A 23950-nucleotide genomic window follows, 5' to 3' on the forward strand; every position below is an offset into this window, starting at 1 on the left:
ACAATGACGGATCGATAAGACTGCTAACAACATCCGGGTTGCGTGAAGCGAACGTGATTGCATATATCTATTTTTTGCACAGGCATGCCTTTTTATTGCATTAATTGCGATTTTTATATGAAATAAACGATTTCATCATATAAATGCGACATAGATTATATTCCGATGTCTGAGTACTTACCGCCGTCGGCGCTCTTTACTCCCCGACATCGCTTATCACCCACGGAGGGTATTCTGTAGTCACATTATTTTTATCTTGGTCATCATATTTCTTACCTCGACATCCTTTCTGTGGTCATAGATTATATTCCGATGTTTAAGTACTTGCTACCGTCCGCACCATTTATTTCCCGTCATCGCTAACCACCCACGGAGCGCATTCTGTAGTCATTTATATTATTTTTATCTTGATCATCATATTTCTTACCTCGACATCCTTTCCGTGGTCATAGATTAAATTCCGATGTCGAAGTACTTCCCGCCGTCGGCGCTATTTATTTCCCGTCATCGCTAACCACCCACGGAGCGCATTCTGTAGTCATTTATATTATTTTTATCTTGGTCATCACATTTCTTACCTCGACATCCTTTCCGTGGTCATAGATTACTTTCCGATGTCGAAGTACTTCCCGCCGTCGGCGCTATTTACTTCCCGTCATCGCTAACCTCCCACGGAGCTCATTCTGTAGTCATTTATATTATTTTTATCTTGGTCATCATATTTCTTACCTCGACATCCTTTCCGTGGTCATAGATTATATTCGGATGTCTGCGTACTTACCGTCGTCGACGCTATTTACTCCCCGACGTCGCTAACCACCCACGGAGTGCATTCTCTGGTCATTTAAATTATGTTTATCTTGGTCATCATATTTCTTACCTCGACATCCTTTCCGTGGTCATAGATTATATTCGGATGTCTGCGTACTTACCGTCGTCGACGCTATTTACTCCCCGACGTCGCTAACCACCCACGGAGCGCATTCTGTGGTCATTTAAATTATGTTTATCTTGGTCATCATATTTCTTACCTCGACATCCTTTCCGTGGTCATAGATTATATTCCGATGTCTGCGTACTTACCGTTGTCGACGCTATTTACTCCCCGACGTCGCTAACCACCCACGGAGCGCATTCTGTAGTCATTTAAATTATGTTTATCTTGGTCATCATTATTTCTTACCTCGACATCCTTTCCGTGGTCATAGATTATATTCCGATGTCTGCGTACTTACCGTCGTCGACGCTATTTACTCCCCGACGTCGCTAACCACCCACGGAGCGCATTCTGTAGTCATTTATATTATTTTTATCTTGGTCATCATATTTCTTACCTCGACATCCTTTCCGTGGTCATAGATTATATTCGGATGTCTGCGTACTTACCGTCGTCGACGCTATTTACTCCCCGACGTCGCTAACCACCCACGGAGCGCATTCTTTGGTCATTTAAATTATGTTTATCTTGGTCATCATATTTCTTACCTCGACATCCTTTCCGTGGTCATAGATTATATTCGGATGTCTGCGTACTTAACGTCGTCGACGCTATTTACTCCCCGACGTCGCTAACCACCCACGGAGCGCATTCTGTGGTCATTTAAATTATGTTTATCTTGGTCATCATATTTCTTACCTCGACATCCTTTCCGTGGTCATAGATTATATTCCGATGTCTGCGTACTTACCGTTGTCGACGCTATTTACTCCCCGACGTCGCTAACCACCCACGGAGCGCATTCTGTAGTCATTTAAATTATGTTTATCTTGGTCATCATTATTTCTTACCTCGACATCCTTTCCGTGGTCATAGATTATATTCCGATGTCTGCGTACTTACCGTTGTCGACGCTATTTACTCCCCGACGTCGCTAACCACCCACGGAGCGCATTCTGTAGTCATTTATATTATTTTTATCTTGGTCATCACATTTCTTACCTCGACATCCTTTCCGTGGTCATAGATTAATTTCCGATGTCGAAGTACTTCCCGCCGTCGGCGCTATTTACTTCCCGTCATCGCTAACCTCCCACGGAGCTCATTCTGTAGTCATTTATATTATTTTTATCTTGGTCATCATATTTCTTACCTCGACATCCTTTCCGTGGTCATAGATTATATTCCGATGTCGAAGTACTTACCGTCGTCGGCGCTATTTACTTCCCGTCATCGCTAACCTCCCACGGAGCTCATTCTGTAGTCATTTATATTATTTTTATCTTGGTCATCATATTTCTTACCTCGACATCCTTTCCGTGGTCATAGATTATATTCCGATGTCGAAGTACTTACCGTCGTCGGCGCTATTTACTCCCCGACGTCGCTAACCACCCACGGAGCGCATTCTGTGGTCATTTAAATTATGTTTATCTTGGTCATCATATTTCTTACCTCGACATCCTTTCCGTGGTCATAGATTATATTCCGATGTCTGCGTACTTACCGTTGTCGACGCTATTTACTCCCCGACGTCGCTAACCACCCACGGAGCGCATTCTGTAGTCATTTAAATTATGTTTATCTTGGTCATCATTATTTCTTACCTCGACATCCTTTCCGTGGTCATAGATTATATTCCGATGTCTGCGTACTTACCGTTGTCGACGCTATTTACTCCCCGACGTCGCTAACCACCCACGGAGCGCATTCTGTAGTCATTTATATTATTTTTATCTTGGTCATCACATTTCTTACCTCGACATCCTTTCCGTGGTCATAGATTAATTTCCGATGTCGAAGTACTTCCCGCCGTCGGCGCTATTTACTTCCCGTCATCGCTAACCTCCCACGGAGCTCATTCTGTAGTCATTTATATTATTTTTATCTTGGTCATCATATTTCTTACCTCGACATCCTTTCCGTGGTTATAGATTATATTCCGATGTCGAAGTACTTACCGTCGTCGGCGCTATTTACTTCCCGTCATCGCTAACCTCCCACGGAGCTCATTCTGTAGTCATTTATATTATTTTTATCTTGGTCATCATATTTCTTACCTCGACATCCTTTCCGTGGTCATAGATTATATTCGGATGTCTGCGTACTTACCGTCGTCGACGCTATTTACTCCCCGACGTCGCTAACCACCCACGGAGCGCATTCTGTGGTCATTTAAATTATGTTTATCTTGGTCATCATATTTCTTACCTCGTCATAGATTATATTCCGATGTCTAGCGCTGTCGGCGCTATATGTACTCCCCGACATTGCTTACCTATATATATACCTGAATTTTAATAAAAAGTATATGTATTATCTAAAATGGTATAAAAATATATCAGATAATTATAATGTTTGTTATAACTATCGGAATCTACCCTGAATTCGATTTTCTTACACATTTTACTTTGTTTTCTAAGTGACAGTACAATGAAAATATGTATAACATTGTATAATTCAGGTGCATATTCATGTCTAAGGACTGAATTTATTTGAATTAAAAATGAACCTTTCCCCGTTCAACCTACTCCATTGTTATTTTTTTCTTTCAAGATTATTTTCATTTTGTACTCCTTCGATAATTAAAGTGGATACTAAATAAGAATACTTTCCATAATATAAAGGAGAAGTTGTCTTTATTGTTATACCCCATATAATTTATCCTCTTTGAATGAGGCCCTTGGAGAAGAATTAAGCACGCTGAAAATAGGGTTCGATTATAAAACAATTATGTTGGGGAATTCGTTATATGGTTAAACTTCCCTTTTCTTATTTGTATAGAGCAGAAATAGATCAATTTGGAAAAGTATGTTAAAGTTTCAATTAAAACCACATTTAAAGTCAACACAAATTTTGCCCCGCTGACATTTTGTGTAGTAATAGTTTTTTTTAAGAGCGGGATCCTTTATCAACGACTCGAAATCAGCTAAATGCGCGTCTACCAGTGTATGAGTATTTCCGTTACAATAAAATGGGAGTTATATTGAGTAAAACACGCAATAATATTAAATACAGAGAAACGTATAAATATTAGTATACATTGAATATTAAAAATGCTTTGGGCCTAAAAATATGGGTCACTTGACCCTGCAAAGAGCAAATCTCAAGCTATTGTTCATCCCCTGCGTTTATCAATCCCCTGGCATTGTCAATCTTTTCATCTAAACGCACGAAGACGACATTCTTTGATAATCTGTAATCCCCACCCCAACTCGCTTTAATACTCCCGTGAATAGAAACCGGTAAGCTCCGCAAAGGCATGTTTTAATGAACATTATGCACGATCCCTTGGTATTGCCATTCCATTCATCACGTAAAGACGACAGATATTCTTTGATAGTCCGTTATCCCCACCCAGTGGCGGACCGTGATCCGGAGGAGACAAAGCACGGGGGGCACAGCATTGTTCACAGACAATGAAGTGCCCCCTCCCCCCCAATGCTTTGTCTCCTCCGGGTCACGGTCCGCTACTGTCCCCCACCGCAACTTGATTGATACTCTCGTGAATAGAAGCCGGAAAGCTCCGTAAAGGCATGGCTTTATTACGAACATGTTCAAAATCTATATAGAACTAACATGTATTTTATTACCAAACCACCCACCCTCTCCTTAATTAAATCGTCCACTGATAGACTCGAATATGAATATTAATGACGATGTGCATATAACTCTTTTCACAGGATATTTCTAAATTTTAAAATTCAATAACTTCGTTATTTTCGTTATTTGTTATCCAATTTTGATGAAATTTTCAGCATTTTACTTTGTGAATTTTACTCTATTTAAATTGATATATTCTCAGCCCGGTAAAGACTTGAGAACATGCTTATGTAGTACAAAACCAGAATGGGTTCAATTCTCATTCTAATTGGTCTGCGTAATTAAATTAGGGTTGATTTTAGCCGCTGAATAGTCTGTAATAATTTCCATTGTTAATAAAACATTGAAATACAAAGATGAAATAAAATAAATATACATAAAAAATTATAAAATCATATAATTGCATAATTAAAAAAATACCCTTTTTCTTTGCCAAAGCTATAAATTATATTCCAAAACTGACATAAACATCTTACGTGAAATTGGGTGTTAATATATATTATGCAAGTAATGTTTCCTTTATAATGATTCAACAAAATTATATATATATTGTCAATGGCTGGTAGGGGTAATGTGTGATGCTTGTGCGTGCCAAATTTCGGCGCGATCGACGGCGGTTGAGAACACCCGCCACCCTAAATACATCTCAACACACTTAAAATGAATGGCAACATACTGTCCACTGTGTATATTTAATATAATTTCATAACATTTTACCTAACTTTCCAACAAAGTCGGAAAGCTATACTAAATGGAAGACTCAATTATCATCCCAAATAATGCCCGATTTATTAGACATTTATTGAAAATCGTTCCAGTTGCTATAGCGATATGAAAGTACTTTCGTATACCTGGCAGAATGAATTCTCTACTATCCCGCATAAGATATGATTTACGTAACTTTCCAATAAAGTCGGAAAGGAGTATAGACGCAATCATCACCCCCAAATCGATACCTGATCGTCGGACATTTCTTGAAAATCGTTCAGGTTGCTATAGCGATATGAAACTACTTATACCTGGCAGAATGAATTATCTACTACTACAAGGTATTTACCTGACAAGGTATGTTCAAGGTCATAGGTGGCGGAGCAGAGGATTATCTTTTGTGTTTGGGGGGACGCAACAATAGCCGCCCCCCACACAAAAGATAATCTTCTGCTCCGCCGCCAATGTTCAAGGTATGTACCTGGCAGAATGAATTCTATACTATCCTGTACGTATAAAATATCATTTACGTAGCTTTTGAAAGCCGGAAAGCTATACTTTAATGGAGTAGACGCAATGATCATCCCAAAGTAATGCCCGATCGTTCGGTCATTAATTAAAAATGGTTCTAATTGCTTGACCTGGCAGAATTAATTCTATACTATCATGTATAAAATATGATTTACGTATAGCTTTCCAACAAAGTCGGAAAGCTATTCTATATTTGAGTAGACGCAATCATCACCCCCAAATAAATGCCCGATCGTTCAGTCATTTATTAAAAATAGTTCAAATGGCTAGACCTGGCAGAATGAATTCTCTACTATCCTGTATAAAATATGATTTACGTAGCTTTCCAACAAAGTCGGAACACTTACACTATACTACAATGGAATAGACGCAATCATTCCAAATTAATGTCCGGTCGTTCGGACATTAATTAAAAATCGTTCAAGTTGCTATACCTGGCAAAATGAATTCCCTACTATCCCGTATAAAATATGATTTATGTAGCTTTCCAACAATGTCGGAACAATACTACAATGGAATAGACTCAATCATCATCCCAAATTAATGTCCGATCGTTCGGACATTTATTAAAAATCGTTCAGGTTGCTTTGCCTGGCAGAATGAATTCTCTACTATCCTGTGTAAAATACGATTTACGTAACTTTTAAACAAAGTCTGGAAACTTTTTAACTAAAATGCAGTAGATGCAATCACCATCCCAAATTAATGCCCGATCGCTTTGACATTACCGTTATTAAAGTTCGTTCGAGTTGCTTGTGATGTCAAATTACTTTCATATACCTGGCAGAACACACGCTTACTATCTCGGAAGAAGTATTATTTGTAAGCCTGAGTTTGCAAAATCGGTGGATCGAAAAAAAATACTTCGGCCGATTCGTTTGGTTCACAACAATCAATCATCAAAATATCAGTAATGTCCAACTTGACTACTACTCAATACTTGATTTGTTTCCCCCCAAAATGAAACCGATTGTGTAATTATGCCTGCCTATAGCTATTCATCATTACTTTGAAGTTTATTTCGATCATATTTAGAGTCTTACTCGTCTGCTCATGCCGAGATAATTCATGCAGATGAATTCATGAATATTAATGGCATCGCCATCGATCGTGCATGCGCAGTACTGTTCTTTAATCAAACCAGAAAATGGCGGGAAATTGACGCGATCAACGTGAAATAAATCTTGCTCTCAAGAACAATATTAATATCATGACCATAGAACATTATTTAATCGTAATATTTAACAATGATTTGACGGAAACCTTTTTTTATACTAACTTTCTTTTATTTTTCCTTCATTTAATCCCCCTTCATTTTTTCTTTCCTCTCAATTCATTTCTTTTCTTTCCTCTCAATTCATTTCTTTTCTTTCTCTCCTTCATTCTTTCGTTCACCTTCCCTTCCAATTCTTTATATTTTTTCACAAGTCTAACACTGTGTAGCCTTCTACGCGTATCTTTGTCGATTGTCCCGTATTTCATTTTGAGAAATCTGGTCACCCTGGCGAAACGTTTGTATTTCGTTTCAATTTTCAATGGAGGACATCATATGACGATCGACTTGAGTGCACCTGAAAAATATGATTATCACGTCATGATTGATTCTCGAACATTGTCTCCATGCAAAAACTCTTTTCAAAATCGTAATATCACCAAATAATAACATTTCACATGACAAAACAGAGAAAATTGCTTTTGATATTTTCCCCCATCGATTTGAAGCTAGTTTGTGCCCAACTTTGGGCTCTGATTTCTTGAATGGAAATATGCCATACGTCATCGAACACGCATGCGCATTTTGCTTCTTTTCTCGGAGCTCGGAACTATGAGACGTCCAGAGATGGAATGAAAATAATTCTGCCATATGAACATAACAAACTCTGCTGACGTCGTCAATAAAAAAAAAAACATGCCAGTATTAATTCTTCCATATGAACATAACATACTTTGCTGCATGACATCGTCAATATTCTTAGTATGACCATAAAATCTTATTAAATCGTAATTATAACTGATGAATTTAGGGCTCGATCCGAGACATTCATATTTATTTCGATCGCATGCTCTTGTTTTAAAAAAATGGATTGTCATTATCAGGATTAATTCTCGAACATCGTCATAACTCATATCCACAATCTTTCCTCACAATCTTTATATCAACATTGAATAGCAATCCAAATGACCATCCACAGAAGATTACATATTTATTCCCATCAATTTATTTGGAGCACATTTTGGATCCAACTACACAATCTCAGGCAAGTTACAGCGCTCTCCGCTGTTTGTACTTGTTTGCTGGCGCTGACAAGCACGCCTGTTGTTTCGTGAGAGTGAGTAAAATCTTTCGGATCGACTCTGCGTGATTCATGTCTTTAGTATTGTTTCATTTTAAACTTATATGTTTTCATCTGCAAATATAATTGTTGGAGATATTTTGAGAAGAATTCGGGAAGAATTCTACATTGGTCCCCGGCCTTTTTTTGTATTTTGTTATGGAAAATACAAAAGAACTTTGCTCTGTCATCTGCTTGTGCAACGCTCACCCGGCCAGCGCATACCGTCAGTGCATATGCATGCAGCTCATGCGTGCATAGCCGCATCGACGCGACGACGCCGGAGCAAAAAAATTGACCCAATTTTCTCCGCCTTCAAAATTCGATGTTCGATCGAATTAAAGCTGTCGAACACCGTTTTTCAAAATAATCGTAACTTTCCAACAAAGTCGGAAAGGGAAAAGCACTTGTTGATATAAAAACAAATTGAGAAGGAAATACATAAATCAAGAAAAGATTCGTGCAGAAGCGATCAGAATGGAAGTATTGCGCACGCACGACAAGCCGTCTTCCCGATCAGAAAAAATAGTACAGTTGAAGCGAGATCGAGGCTCACATATATCCGGGTTGCGATGTATTGGATTAGAGGCGTTAATTGGGCCGTCGCAGGGCGTCCCGAAACCAATCAATAAACTGCCTCGGCTGAATAAAAAGCAGACGGACTTCGACGGGAAGCGACGAGGGGCGACGGGGCATTGAATTTACATCCTGTTTTTGCGTCGCGACGGGTAGCGACGCATAAGGGATTTTTGATGACGTGCCTAAGTTGAATCGTGATTTATCATATGATTGATTTGACCACAAGTAGGTGCATAGGTGGAAAAGGCAGCTACTCCAAGTGGCTTTTATGGTCTGAGAGTGCATACTACAGGCATTCTATATCTATTCGTTATGAGTTATTGGATTTTCCAGGGAATAATTTTGCTTTACAAATTTGAATAGCATTTTGGGTCAAAAGAAAATTAAGCTCTACAGTCCTATGTAAAAATATGCTATACAAAAGACTTTATGCGTAGCAGTCTCTAAAAAAATGTGGAGCGGGCAAATGCGATACCAGGAAAATTATTCCGCTTTCTTACAAGGATTAAAGTGACACCTATCCAAAAAGGAGCATTTACATGTACATTACTCTTGAGCTCTGCAACAAAGCTATCATATCATATCACTTCCTTCACTCTTTTTAATACCCAATATCTCTTTATTACCCCTTCTACATCCCCTTCCTTACCCCCATCATACCACCACTCCCAGTGTTACCTCCTTCATGCTCTAGCCATACCAATGAAATCGACTGCAAACTGACAAACAATATGCCATTCAAATTGCCATTTGAATAAAACGTAATAGCTTTGACCAGTCTGGTGTGTGTTTCATCAACAGTTGCTTCCGACAAAGGTGACACGATATTTGCTCCAGTGACAAATGTTCCAGGCTTTTTTTCGTCTACGATACAGGGGTAGGGTTGCAATAGGGTTTTTACGTTAGGTTTAGGATAGGGTATAGTGTTAAATCCAGGGTGGAAGTTGGCCATTCCATTAATGTGGGGAATTTGCAACGGAGCAACTGTCACCGGAGCAAATGTCATGGAATCCTGACAAACGTCTAACAAGTCCTTTCATAAAACACTCCGGGGAGCATTTCACCAAAGGTATTATCAGACGCTTTATCTGACAAATCCTGGTTTATCCGACAGTAACCATAGGAACTGTGCTTCTCAGTCGACCAGATTCAACGAAAGTTGTCAGATCTGATGACTTGACAGACAAAAAAAGTTGATGAAACACTTCCCTGGAGTCGGTTTCACAATTATCACTCACTGTAATTTTACTGGCATTGTTGATTCTATTCACCCAATCCTCCATGTCTCTGTGATTGTCGGCCTGAAAGTAGAAGTCTCGCTTCGCTGTCGTCACGACTGAAGAACAAAACAAAATGTCAATGTAACACAACAGATACGACTTGGGGCTACTCATGTCTACCTCTATGATTATGAACAAAAAGCAAATGTGTGAAACTTCATACTGTACTGTATACTCTGTAATGCAATCAGGGGACCCAGGACAATTTGTCCTGGGGAGTGTTTCACAAAACCGATTATCACTGACAAATTTGCTCTGAGCCAATCATATGAAGGACTCAGTGAGTCAGTTTTTTTTCATAATATGCTCCTCAGGAGGCAAAGGTGATGTTCTCTCATGAAATATGCTAATACAGAAATTTCATGATATACATCTGCTTTCAAATCATCCTTTCTTTAATCACTCTCGAAAACTTGAGTTAACACCCTTCTCTTTCATAAGATTTTAATATTATATTAACAGCATGCTACTGGAGTTGCAACAGGCAACCAATATTTTAATGATACTTTTATTATTTTCAGACAGTGTAGATTAACTAAGCCATTGGGCAAATAACTATGAACAAACAAAATCAGTTCTTGGCTGTCTAAATGGACATGCTATCTGGTATTAAAGTCTAACAAAGTTCTCAAAGAAATGTTACCCTTGCCAAAAGAAACAGAGTGTGGACATACACATCGATGTGTGACTTTTAATGACTTTTAAATTGCATGTAAAGTAGTGTGACTATGAAGTAATAAAACCAGTCAGGTCTGAAAGAAGTGAGTACGGTAATGCTGAATCATAGGATGAGTGTGATGAAATTCTGTCAGTTTCATTACCAGAATGTTAGTGCTAATGAATTTCACTTTACAGTTCACACATACACTGATTACAGATAGTGCCTGTAATAGATATGATGTCATTTTTCAACCCATGTTAATAAACCTAGAATTGAAGATGACTAACATTTCTGCCCAATCCCAATGACCTCATGTATTTGAGGAATGGTGTTTGCCTTTAATCATTGTTATGTATCAACTATCATTAAAGGACAAGTCCACCCCAACAAAAACTTGATTTGAATAAAAAGAGAAAAATTCAACAAGCATAACACTGAAAATTTCATCAAAATCGGATGTAAAATAAGAAAGTTATGGCATTTTAAAGTTTTGCTTATTTTCAACAAAATAGTTATATGAACGAGCCAGTTACATCCAAATGAGAGAACTGATGACATCACTCACTATTTCTTTTGTACATGTAGTTTATTATATGAAGTATTTTTATTTTCTCATCATTGTCATGTGAAATGAAGTTTCATTCCTCCCTGAACACGTGGAATTCCATTATTTTAACATTTTGTGCTTCAGGCAAGGAGGTCCTAATCATCAAATTTGTAAAAATTGAAATATTGTATAATTAAAACAATAAAAAACGAAAGAAATAGTGAGTGAGTAACATCATCGACTCTCTCATTTGGATGTAACTGGCTCGTTCATATGACTATTTTGTTGAAAATAAGCGAAACTTTGAAATGTCATAACTTTCTTATTTTACATCCGATTTGGATGAAATTTTCAGCATTGTGCTTGTCTGATTTTTCTCTGTTGATTCAAATCAACATTTTTCTGAGGTGGACTTGACCTTTAATAATATGGCAGCACCAACACATATTTGAAAAATGTACTTTGCAATCCTTCATTCCAAGACCAATACATGTATATGTATGTGCACTGGGCAAAAACTGAGGTAGTAATTTGATCTACAAAATTTACATTAGACTAAGAGCCTACCAAAATGTATGTTGATTCCTATAACCCTATCATGAGCATTGGGCAAATATTGAGGAAGTATGATCTGCGAGATGGTGATTTCAGGTCGCAATAAAAGCGTAAAATATCGAAAAACTCACCAAAAATGGATGTACAATAGAATAAAAGTATATGACATTTCAGAGCTTCGCTTATTTTCACAAAAAAGTTACCCCTGTACATTACAGCACAACTGTAAATGAGAGAGGCGTGCATGCTGTCAAGGCTTGATTATTTATTTCATATATTTATCTTTTTCCTTATTATGTGAAACAAAGTCTGATTCATCTTGAAAAATTGGATCTCCCATAGTTGCACTACTGTGATTCAATCAAGAGGGACCTTACCATAAAATCTGGGAAAAAATGTAATAATTCCATATTTTGTAATATAGTAAAATAAAAAAGAACTAGTGAAGCTGTGACGTCATTGACTCTTATTCTCATCTTCGTTGTACATATAAACCTATTGGTGAAAAAAAGATGACACTGCAACATCAAAAGAACACTTGGCCAGTTGTACCAAAGACAGACACTGTCATTAAAATGCCTGCAATAAAAAATAAAAGTGGGCTCTAAAAAAAGCACTCCAGTACTCCATAATAATTATAGTGGCTTTAGCCTAGCTGCCAGAAGGCTTTAAAATTGCATAAATAGTAGTCTGAAGAAGTCCTTTGTCTATTTTTTAGAAGCGATGATAGACATTCTCTATTTGTGTTCCCAAACATGCTGTTCTGGGTGAATCATGGCCTAAGCATAGCTTCAACAGGAAAGTGCTTGTGACAAAGCAAAATAATAGAAAGGGGTAGGCCCATTAGCAAAACATTAGGTGACAAGAATGCAAAGAACTATAGGGGAAGTCCCAGAATGTCGGTTACACCATACAATGTAAATTAGGTGCAATAATCTTGATGCGTTCCACAAGAACAACTAAATGTATGGTTACAAATAACATAACTCTTTCATTTGACTTGTAAACACTCTGAATTGAAGGGGAACAGTAGGAAAATCCCCAATACCAGTCCAGTGAAAGTATACAATTTTCTAAATCATTTAAGAACAAAAATGCAAACAGTAATCATTTCTATAGATTAAAAAAATATGCCTAATTGCATAAACTGAAGACAAAATTTATGACATGACAAAGCATGCAATTTTTCAAATCGTAATCCCCTCCAAAAATGGAAGAAAAAATCACAAAACGTATCTGCCATGCAACAAAAATATTGGGAATTGATATTACAAAAAAATATACATATACTTTTTTTTAATCCTTACATTTTTATATTACTTGTCTTCATAAAAAAGAATGAAAACATATTATTTTACTCTCATAAGGAATATAAATAATATTGTGATAAAGGCATTGCAGATGCAGTGAACACAGATTTGCTCCGTTTATGAAAAAAAATGCAGAGGGAGTAGGCCTACAAAGCATTTTAACTTGTACTAGATATTTAAGACATGAACACTACATACACGTAGCATTGTAGGGGAGTTGGGGTAAACTCAATTCTTATTCTCATATGGTAAAATTAAAAAACTGCATCCTTGCTAAAAGATAATGTGCATCTCACCATCTTGATATATTTGTTCGTTTAAAAACCTCCATAATTATGTCGTCTTGGATAACCAGTTGTGTTTTTTAATCCTATCAATAGTTGTTGGGAAACCACTTCATAATCATAGCTTGTATATTTTGTTTTGTCTACTTTATTTACCAAATCTTTGTTTAGATAACACTGATATTAATTCATCACTTTGCCACATTCCTTTTTTGGGGGGTGGGGGAGGATAAGTGTAAGGGTTTTTTTTTACTCATTATGGTTGTTATTTTTGTATTTTTTGTGTAACCAACTTGTGTTTATGTGATTTGCAATCACCTAATAATCATTTGTAAATTTTGTGATTTATTTCAATTTGTTATAATAAAAACAGAAAAAAGAAGATATTGTGCATCTCAAACAGAGTAGTGATTATTATCAAATATCAAAAATCATGTAATATTTTTCACCAGCTGAGCAACTGTTTTTGGAGAGAACTCTCCCATGATCTAAATGTATACTTGATATGAGAGCCCAGCTACCTAGTCTGTAGGCACAGACCCTTGTTTTTCGCAATTTGCAGAGTGTATAATGTAGAGTCTGAAATAGTGAGACTAGATTCACCATGTCCTAGGGCTGGTTCTACCAAGGCACCTGTAGACCAAATCTTTGGAGTCTAGTCCTCACTCTTTACCTGTTATTGGTTGAAGTGTCAAATATGAGTTTGTGCTTGCAGACAACCCCCTACCCTCTTAAGTATTTTACTTACCAAAACAATATTCCACTTTAGGCCTTTGTTTTTCAGCTATTCGAGCCTGCATAAGAAAGACAGATGATAAATTGTTTTGATTACATCTTGTTTTATTTCTTGACAGCAAATTTAAAATCTTTTCTTGCATGGGGTTCACAGGAAAAATACCAGTAGAATCTCTTTCATGCTACAATTCTCAACTCATCGACTACCTGAGAAATGGGAATAGAAAGTGTGACATAACGCCATGGTTACTGCAAAGTTGAAAAGTTTTTGAAAATAACATTTTACCCCTAAAATGGGACTTAGACTCAAATAACTTACCGCTACTTTTCACGACTTTGAAAAAGTTCTCACTCAGAAAATGTCAAACATTCTGTTTAAAAACACAATGTCCCAATGAGTTTCAAGAATAAACCTCAAGTTTCCAGTTCTCTCCTGCAGTTTCCAACTCTTTCCAGAAAGAATCGCAATGCTGAAAGCTCACGTTATATGTATGTTAAATCTCTGAAATACTCTCTCACGCAGCTCATTTATCAAGTGCTTAGCTTCCAATCCAAACATACAAGAAAGGAGAGGAATATGTATCTACATGTATCTACCCCTTCAAAGAGTTGATAGCGTCAGGGAACATCAAGGAATGACAAGAAGTGCAACGGAAAGCAGATCCCTCCGTTGAAGGTTAGGCTACTGCTTCTGCTTCCTCAAGGCAAATGACAGTTCAGCTGTTGATGGGAAGACACGCGCACTCTTGGGGCACCCCCGTATCCCCCCTGACCCACATCAGCAGGGGAACATACTTCGTGGCTATGAGTCATCCTTCGATAAGAAACTCTGAATCACCTCGTCTCGAAGGGGTGTCATCACCGGGAACAAGATCCTCTTCAAAGCCTCTCCTGATATACCCCTCTCTATAATTGAGATGAAAGCTCTAATCAGCTTCTCTGTTTCCCAGGGAATGTATTATCAGAGCAAGTTAATGTAACTTCTTGATCACTGTGGCATACAGGGTATACATCTACAATCCAGGAGGTTCATGGGAGTTCTGAAACCGTAACTCACACACGCAGGACTGAAATTAATCCAAGGTCATTGAAGGAAATGGCTGTGGATGCCTTGGTGATTGGCCTCAATGACCGCAGGGGGGGGTACTTGAATTGTTACATGGTACCTATGTGCCGCACCAAAGTCAGAGGTCTCGGGAATGGCTCTATGATCAACGATTGCTTTAAAATGCAATGCTCTGAAACTGACCACATAAAAACAGGGGATCTCAGGTACTTATCAGATCGTAGGTGTAGCATGGTAGAAGTTATGTAGCGGCCATTTAAAAAACGTGTGCACAACTTGCTAGATTCATATCGGGCTAATTAACGCTAGCTAGCTGCGGTTGTGGGGTTTCGCTGCTCTTTTGGTTTTTGTCCCCATTCCAGAAATGTGCATTCTAGGAAAGTGGCCTTGCCTTAAAAACTAGAAATCTAAGGCCTGCACAGAGTTTCCTCTCTGCACTGTCAAGGGTCTACTGATTAATCCAATAACCCATTGACTACTGGATCAAGGTGATCCTTAACCTTAGCTTATGGAATCGCACAACTCTGCAGTCAAGTGTTTGATCTCTATTGGCTATTCTAGGTTTCAGTTGGACACCTGTTATCGGGGTGACGGTGCAATTGGTACAATACAGAATGCGTAACACCTGCGGAATAGGTAAGACAACCCAGAGCCAGTAGGTTGTTGGGAGAGTGACATCCAATGAGATCTGTAGACATGTTCAATAAGCCTCAGCAATGATCCCTATTAAGATCTTTATGATAGCCTAGATTAAAAGTCTACAAGGCTAAGAGTTCACCAGAAATATTTCAAGTAGATACTACATGTACAATGTACATGGCAGCCCATGTCACCAACACACGGACTCTAGGACGAGCCCGCAGACAAAGAAGCCCACGTATCAGTACAGACTTTTACATACTCCTACAAAAGTAAAGCGCGTAGCCAGGGGGGGGCGGTGGGGGCGGTCGCCCCCCCCAAAACGTCCCCAAAAAGAAAAAAAAGAAGGGAAAAAAGAGAGGAGAAAAGAAAAAGGGAAGGGAGGAAAGGGAAGAAAGGTAGCTTTGTGTTTTTTTTCTTTTTATTCTTTTTTTTTCTTAAAAGAGAAACTCCATCACTCTTGCTTTAAATTTATATATGAATTTTTCTTCCGCGCTGCGCGCGGTTAAATGACAATATTGCAATTCTCAATTGTTTCCCCACCCTTTCTCTAACCCAGTTTTTCCACCTCAGGTATATGTGTTTCTTACCGGTTAAAGTTCAAATGTATCCATTAGGGCATGGAATTAGAGTAAGGCTACGCCAAAGTATATGAAGTTATCTTTTTTTTTAATTGATCGTGCAACTTCTGGTCGGGTCGGCTCCGGGCGGGTAAAATTTTATATCAATTTCTGCCGCAACCTCCATAAAGTCAACTTCTCCTGCTTTTCAGCTCATTACCAATCAACCATAATTCTGGGGCAAACAGGTTCCTAAAATTCGCGTCGTATTAAATAAAGAAGTACAATATTTTTTTTATCAAATTCTATTAAACTTCATGTCATTTCCCTTCACATTCATCTCCTGCCCTGTTTTGCGCCTTCAGTTTGAAATTTTGAATGACACTTAAGTTTCTTTATTATTCAAAATGAAGCACTTCAGGATGATAAGTCAAAGAAATTAGGAATCCTCTTTTTTTTTAAATTCAATTTCAATAAATCACAGAAGTTTCAACTTTTTTGCGCATTATTTCCTCATAAAGAAGTTCAATAATCTTAGAAAATCATTTTAATTAGAGCCGATGGTGGTATTAGACGTATCTGCATTATTTTGATGAAACGTCCGCCCTTTGAAATTTCAGAGTTTCATTGCTCTGCGCGGGACTGAATATCTTTCTCCCGGAATATATACACTTCTTCTCCTCTATTTTGCAAGTTAAAGATATGCACTGTCGCTAAATTGTTTGTAATCAAATCTGATCTTTCCAAGGGAAGTATTCAATATATCTTTGAGAAGACCCTTTAGTCGTGACCCTTTTCATGGCAAAAAAAATGATAAAACGCTTTAGCTTCCGCGCTTCGCGCGAGGGTATTATTATTTTAATTTCCTCCAATGTATTCCTTTTTTGTGCGTTCACAATCACTTTTTGAAAACAAATTAGATTCATGAAAACAATATTCAAAATTACAATGAGTCAACTGAATTGGAGCTGAAATAGGCACTAGAGACAAGACAGACGGCTCCTTTTCATTTTAATTTATGAAACACCAAAAGCTTCGCGCTTCGCGCGGGAATGGGGAAACTCCCCCTCCCTGCACCCACCCCCTAGGGAGCGCGCTTCGCGCGCTCTGTAAGTGTTGGCACGCTTCGCGTGCATTTACCGCCCCCTCCAAAATGAAATCCTGGCTACGCGGTTGACAAAAGTGGATAGAAAACCTCTGACTTTCAAGGGTCAGTGTTATCTGCAGCATTTGCATACATTTGCCCCTCTCAAGAAGATCTGAAAGACCTGAGCCATCTGGTGGGCTTTATCTGAATCATCAGCTAAAAAGTCAGAGCCACTGGTTTCTCCCCAACAAACCTACAAAGAGCTTGCTTTTCATTTCCATTTCTTACATTTCATATAGTCAAAATGGGGAAATGCAGGATATACATGTATGTAAAAGTCATAGTATCTTTAGGGGAGATCAGGGATAGTTGGAACACGGGATAAGTTGAAACACTGTAATTTTCTTTAACGCCTGTAAAATAAATTCATGCAATACTGCCCTCAATTTATTGCTATTTACTGTTGTATTATTAATAGCAATAAATTGAGGCCAGGATTGCATAAATTTATTTTACAGGTGTTAAAGGGGAATCCAGCCTTGGCCATAAAATGGTGTGTTGGGAAGGAGAAAAATAAAGTAAACAGAATGGTGAAAGTTAGAAAGAAATCGGACAAGCAACATGAAAGTTATTGCTGTTTTAAAATTGAGATCACTAATACTATGTAGATTTCAAATTGGCAACTAGGTAAGTAAATTATGACAAGGGGCAAGGACAACTTTCCCATAGGCCATGTACTTTACTATCAGGGATTTGTGGTTTTCTCCCAAGTACCCATTACCCTGGGGCTGTAATCTAAATATAACCCAGGTAGCCTTTTTTATGTCCTAATGACAGAAAAATATAATTTGAAATAAAACTTTTGGGATTTGAAATTATAATTTAGCCATAATATGCATTGGAGTACATGGAAGAGTAGTCCTTGCCTTACATCACTATGACATCCCATATGAGGCCAATTTGAAGTCTCCATGGGTATAGTGATTACCAATATTTACAACTTTTAAAAATTCTTAACTTTCTTGTTGTTTGTCAAATATTGTTCAAACTTTCAACTATCAACTTGTCTGATTTTTCTTTTCCTTATAAAAACAATTTTTCATTTGGGTTGGATTCCCCTTTAAAGAAAATTACAATGTTTCAGCTAACCCCGCGTTCCAACTAACCCCGATCTCCCCTATACTGGGATTCCTGATATGGAAAGAGTTTTTTTTAAGGAAATTAAATAGTTCTTTCTTTTGTACATTAGTGTCCACACGTTGGGTCATAACCTGGTTAAACTTTAGGCCATGGTCCACCTCTGGGCTTATATTATCGGAAAATTGAATTGCCAATGTATATTTCATGAGTTTGCTAAGTTCATTTCTCCAGTGGAGAAGAAAACTATCATTCAAAGACAGTTGTACATGTATTTATTGGAGTGCTAAATGTGAGGTTTGCACACATTTCACTACAAAGTTTTACTGTAGATCTAGAGCATGGTTAAAATGGATGACGATGCTTTCAATATTAATCAATACCTGTCTGGTCCTCATTTGAGATTAGTCTAGGTTTCTCTCAGAGTAGGTACTGGTGATATGCCAACCAGGGCCCAGTAACATAAAACTTAGTGATTGATCATTGGGCTTACATGTATTTATACAACCAATCACACAAAATAATCAATGCAATCAATCGTAGAAATCAATCCCTTGATCGCTTAGGTTTTTGCTTTGGGGCCCCAGGTCAACCTGCGTACATCCTCGAGAATGCCATCTCACACAGGATGTGCCTGGATGCACACTTCAACAGTGAGTCAATCACAAATGTGTGAAGTAGGACCCCTTCAGATACTTAGTTCATGTTTGCTCCAGTCACAATTGTTGGGCTAAACAATAATTAGTCCAAGGTCATAGCATAGCAAATAGGCATAATTCTTAAAGAAGACATATATTGATTATGATGAATATGGCCTTATTACATATCAGTGAAAAGGTAATGATGTGGGGATTATCAATTGGTCATTCAAAATAACGAAAATAAAAGATCATTCGCATTTTGCATGATCTTTTAAATCTAATTTTAATTTACCTCAATTTTCTGCTTTAAAAATGTTTCAATGTAATTCAAAAAATAGTACGTGTTACTCTATTTTTATTTAGAAAAATAATTCTGAGAGCTTCGTAATTTTGTCAAAATAATGAGATAGAAATTTTTTTAACAGAACGAGTGACAATTTATCCCAGCCACGTGAAGTTCATTGTCGGTGCATATCGTCTGCTGCTATTTGTTGAGTTGATTTGCCTTTAGGTTTGGATATATTCACTTGTTTGTAAGTACAGTTATATCATTATTTTCCTTCTTTAGAGTAAATTTTGTTGATAGAGGGAAGAGACTCTGTCCTGGGACTCTGTCTGGATGTGGTCATGCTGTAATTCATTTTCATGGATTTGACCCGCGGTGCAGCGTGCATACTGTATAGCAGCTGCATGAGTTGGTAGCGAATCGGCATGCAAGTTGAATTGTCCGACTCATCATCACCGGCGTAATTCCCCTTATTTACCTCCATCCACGTCACTTTGTTGTTCACTAGCTAGAGCTGGAAACTTCATCATCATTCTCTTCATCTTCAAAATCATCAATTTGAAAATCCAAATCTAGATAAACTTCTGGGTTTTCTTTCATTTCGTGATCGAAGTATTCAGTGACAGTGTGGAGAAAACGTACCCTCGCAACAGGTTTTGCATGCAAGTGGAGCTTGACGTGGGAGAGCCAATCACTTCTCACGTACACTCATGCACATCATCAAAAATCCCAAATTTCGCAGACCTAATTCTGCATGTTTGAAGCATTCAGAGAGAGAACTTTTAACTATCAATTAACCAAGTTTCATCGGTCTCCATGATATTGATTTACACCATCGTGTTCTTATTTTCTTCTTTAATTTGATATATAATTCTCAATTTTTAGGATTTGCAATATATTTCTACTTTAAGCCACTGCCTACAGAAACTAGGTCATTGTACAAAGTTTATTGGGATTACCTAATGCAGAAGTCAGTGGGTTAGCTCTGATTTAGCCAAAATAGAGGCTGTACAGTATTGATACTGATACCATCCAATGCCCCTGCACTGATCAACAATGACCATGTGCTGATCGTTTATTTGTCTCTATAATGTAAAGGCTATGATCTTTCAATTCTGAAAATTTGTTTATTCAAGTCCATGTGAAGGGAGTCTTCACAGGGTTCAAGAACATAGATAATGTATTATAAAATTCCCTTCATGACAACCAAGAAGTCTTTGTTGTAAATTGGTACATTCAAAACAGCAGTTTCGTCCTTGACTATGGAGTCTTCTGGACAAACGACATATCTGCGATTTTGTAACAGTTCTGGAACCTAGGACCAAACAGGCATTTTTTAATTTCTTGAACCATCCCTGCGTCGCGGAGCAAAACTCCCTACTAGCAGGATACAATCACCCTACGGGCAACCTTCAACTATCATAGACCAAATGAACACGAGGCATAACTGTAGTAAACCTCTCTGAATGCTAGTCATATTGGCCTTCATGTAATTAATACACAATAAAATATTTGAAAAGAATACCCTAATATATTCAAAGTTTCATATTACTTATTTATATAATCATATACTTCCATTATTATTTACAATCAGGGAAATAATTCTTTTTCCAAGGGCTATATTTGAGCTCACCAGCCCAAATTTGTTAAAATTGTATTTATACACTGGAACCTATTGGAATAACAGGAGCTCTTTTTTCAGTTTCCAGGGCCCATTTGGGAATCTCAGGAATGAATTCAGCCTGAGCCCCAGTGTCATTTTCCCTCCTGGTTACAATATATATACAGTATGTACTTACATTTGATATATTTGTAAGTTGAATTTCTAATATAGGTCTTCTGGCAGCTCCGGGTAAATTCTGTAAGAGAGAAAAGATTGATTTTTTAATTATTACTACGTGTAAATTATTGAATAAAGTACAGACCTGCATCATCTGCCATATGAAAATCAGAAAAAAATGAATATACCTATTTCACAAATTTTTTCTTCATATCATAGACCCATTTCCTCAAATGGAAAGGGTTAAGAAAACCGTGCTATGCCTGTATCCAGAGATTCGAGCCCTCGGTCATGTCTATAAGTTCGATCAGTCCTAAATTATAATTGAACAAACATGAATTTTAAAAAGTCTGTATAAATTACACAAACATATTGCAGGAGGAGCACAGGGGGAAGGCAATTCTAACGTGCGATCAGTCGATATATCATGGGGGATATTGGATTTCTATCTGGTCATAAGTCATGTGCTACTACATAATTTGGTTGCGGTCCAAGCCATTTTAACCTCAAAGGCCTTCTGTTTCCTTCATATCAAAAGGGTATGAAATGAACATATGGTTTTATTAATAAATAATTTTGCAATATTAAAGTCATGACTGTTTGATAAGCTGAGGTGTTTGTTCATATTCCGTCATACATGTAGGCCTACATTACAATATAACAATTGTAATCTGACGCTTTCCTCATGCTTCTACTTTATCACATATTTGAACTCTGATCACCTTGACATTCAACACATATGTTGATAATTTTCTGTATAAAAATACAACAACTGGTTATTTCTCATTTCCTGCAGTCTTATGTTACTATTTTCCCTTGCACTAAGATATACAAAGGCCCCATTTCATACACAGGTTGTTTGATAATTTTTGTTCAAACTTCCACTGCCATATAGCTGCTTCATTCTCCTGTTTTCTTTCATTCCAAGTTCAAATTATTTATTTGTTCAATTCATTTTTCTATCTATTTATCTATCCATCCATCCATCCATCCATCCACCCACCCACCCACCTACCTACCTACCTACCTACCTACCTACCTACCCACCCACCCACCTATTTATTCATTTTATTAATTATTTCATTTTATCTATTCATTTCTTATTTTCATTTTATTCTGAGGAGACACGATCTCTCAAGACAAATCATGAAAATGAAAATGTTCACCCCTCCCCCTCCTCCTTCTCTCAGGAATGTCATTTTCACCTTGTATTAAAGATCAAGTCCACCCCAGAAAAAAGTTGATTCGAGTAGAAAGAGAGGAAGTTTTTAAAAGCATCACACTGAATTTAAACTTTATCCAACTCTGATGTAAAATGAGAAAGTGTTTTTTCTAGTTTTGCCTGCTTTTCACAAGAGAACAGAGATATGAACGTGAGGGTGGCATTTTTTTCTATTCACTCACCATTTCTTTAGTATTTGTAAATAGGGAAAATAAAATTATTCATTTATTGGGTGATTATAATATATATGTATTTTAATGTTTGAATTGTACAAAATGTCAATTTTTGCTGATTTGACAATAAGGTAACTCTTCATCAAATCACTGATGGTTTAATTTGGCAATGCCAAATTTTCAGCAGGAATAAAAAAACATTTCATATCATACTTGGGAGAAAATTATAATAGGTATTAATAATTCATATTTTATATAATAAAATACAAAAGAAATTTAGTAAATGTGTTTTGGGTGACATTGGTTCCTTCATTTGCATTTCTGACCAGAATGTTTGTTTTGTGAAATGAAGTGAAATTTGAAAAATTGAATATTTCACACCCATTTTTTATAAAATTTTAAGCTTTCAAAAACACATTTAATTTTCCAATTTTTATTGAAATCAAGCCATTGTTCGGGTGGACTTGCCCTTTAAAATTCCACTCAATCAAGCCGGTAAGCAACCCTGGATAATTCCCAATTCTCACACTGTTCTCTAATGACCTATATGAAGCGAAGGCATGCTTTTCACATCAACAAGAGCTACACTTGACCAGAAAGTGAAACAGGCTTACTCTTAAACTTATTACAGCACACACTCTAACAAGTAGGGCCTACACAATGTATGTTACCTGGGTTCAAACCTGTACAGGTACCGGTACTACAGACTATCACACGCACCTTGGGTTCACCATCATTACAAGGTGGACCCTGTGTTCATCCGCGGATTTTCTCAAAAAATGCCCTAATTTTAATCTTGCTTGGAATATCATTCAAATTTTCCCCAATGTAAAGAATGTCTCAAATGTTATATTTTTAGCTGGGGTGAATATTCCAGGCACCAGAGGTGGAGAGAAACTGCACTATACAAGTAATAGATAAACAGCCAATTTCTTAAACAGGCTTGTATTTTTGAAGTTTTGGGAACAGTTACACCACCCCCTCAAAAAAAATACACCCAAATGCCAGTGCCACACAATGCAGGAAAATTATAAAAACCACATTTTACATTGGTCACATTTGCTCTACGGCGAGTCGCAAAAAACAGCCATTTTAACATTTTTTTGTACCAGCTACATAATAGGTGGTTTGTATAAAAGTGAATAAAACGGCTGTTTTCGACTCGCTATACGGCCGCCGTAGAGCAAATGTGACCGAGGTATAATGGCTGACTCTGTGGAATGAAGAATTACATTTCTATTCTGCATTTTGAACAAGTTTATGACTCATCTACCACTTTCCTTTCTTTCTTCTTTT

At 37.3% G+C, this 23950-nt stretch overlaps 1 protein-coding gene across 5 annotated transcripts in view; it reads right to left on the minus strand.

Annotated features, from left to right (window-relative positions):
- Nucleotides 1–23950, minus strand: part of LOC121425498 (pleckstrin homology domain-containing family A member 1-like) — an 82525-nt gene that overhangs the window by 40956 nt on the left and 17619 nt on the right. For all 5 annotated transcript variants that reach the window (XM_041621567.1, XM_041621571.1, XM_041621570.1 and 2 more), the window contains exons 3-5: nt 21279–21338; nt 14077–14122; nt 9930–10027 (exon numbers count right to left, since the gene is read on the minus strand). In XM_041621567.1, coding sequence (XP_041477501.1) covers nt 9930–10027; nt 14077–14122; nt 21279–21338 — 204 coding nt within the window. The remainder of the gene's footprint in view (nt 1–9929; nt 10028–14076; nt 14123–21278; nt 21339–23950) is intronic.

Source organism: Lytechinus variegatus, chromosome 12 (assembly GCF_018143015.1).
Source record: "Lytechinus variegatus isolate NC3 chromosome 12, Lvar_3.0, whole genome shotgun sequence".
In the NCBI taxonomy this organism is placed as follows: Eukaryota; Metazoa; Echinodermata; class Echinoidea; order Temnopleuroida; family Toxopneustidae; genus Lytechinus; species Lytechinus variegatus.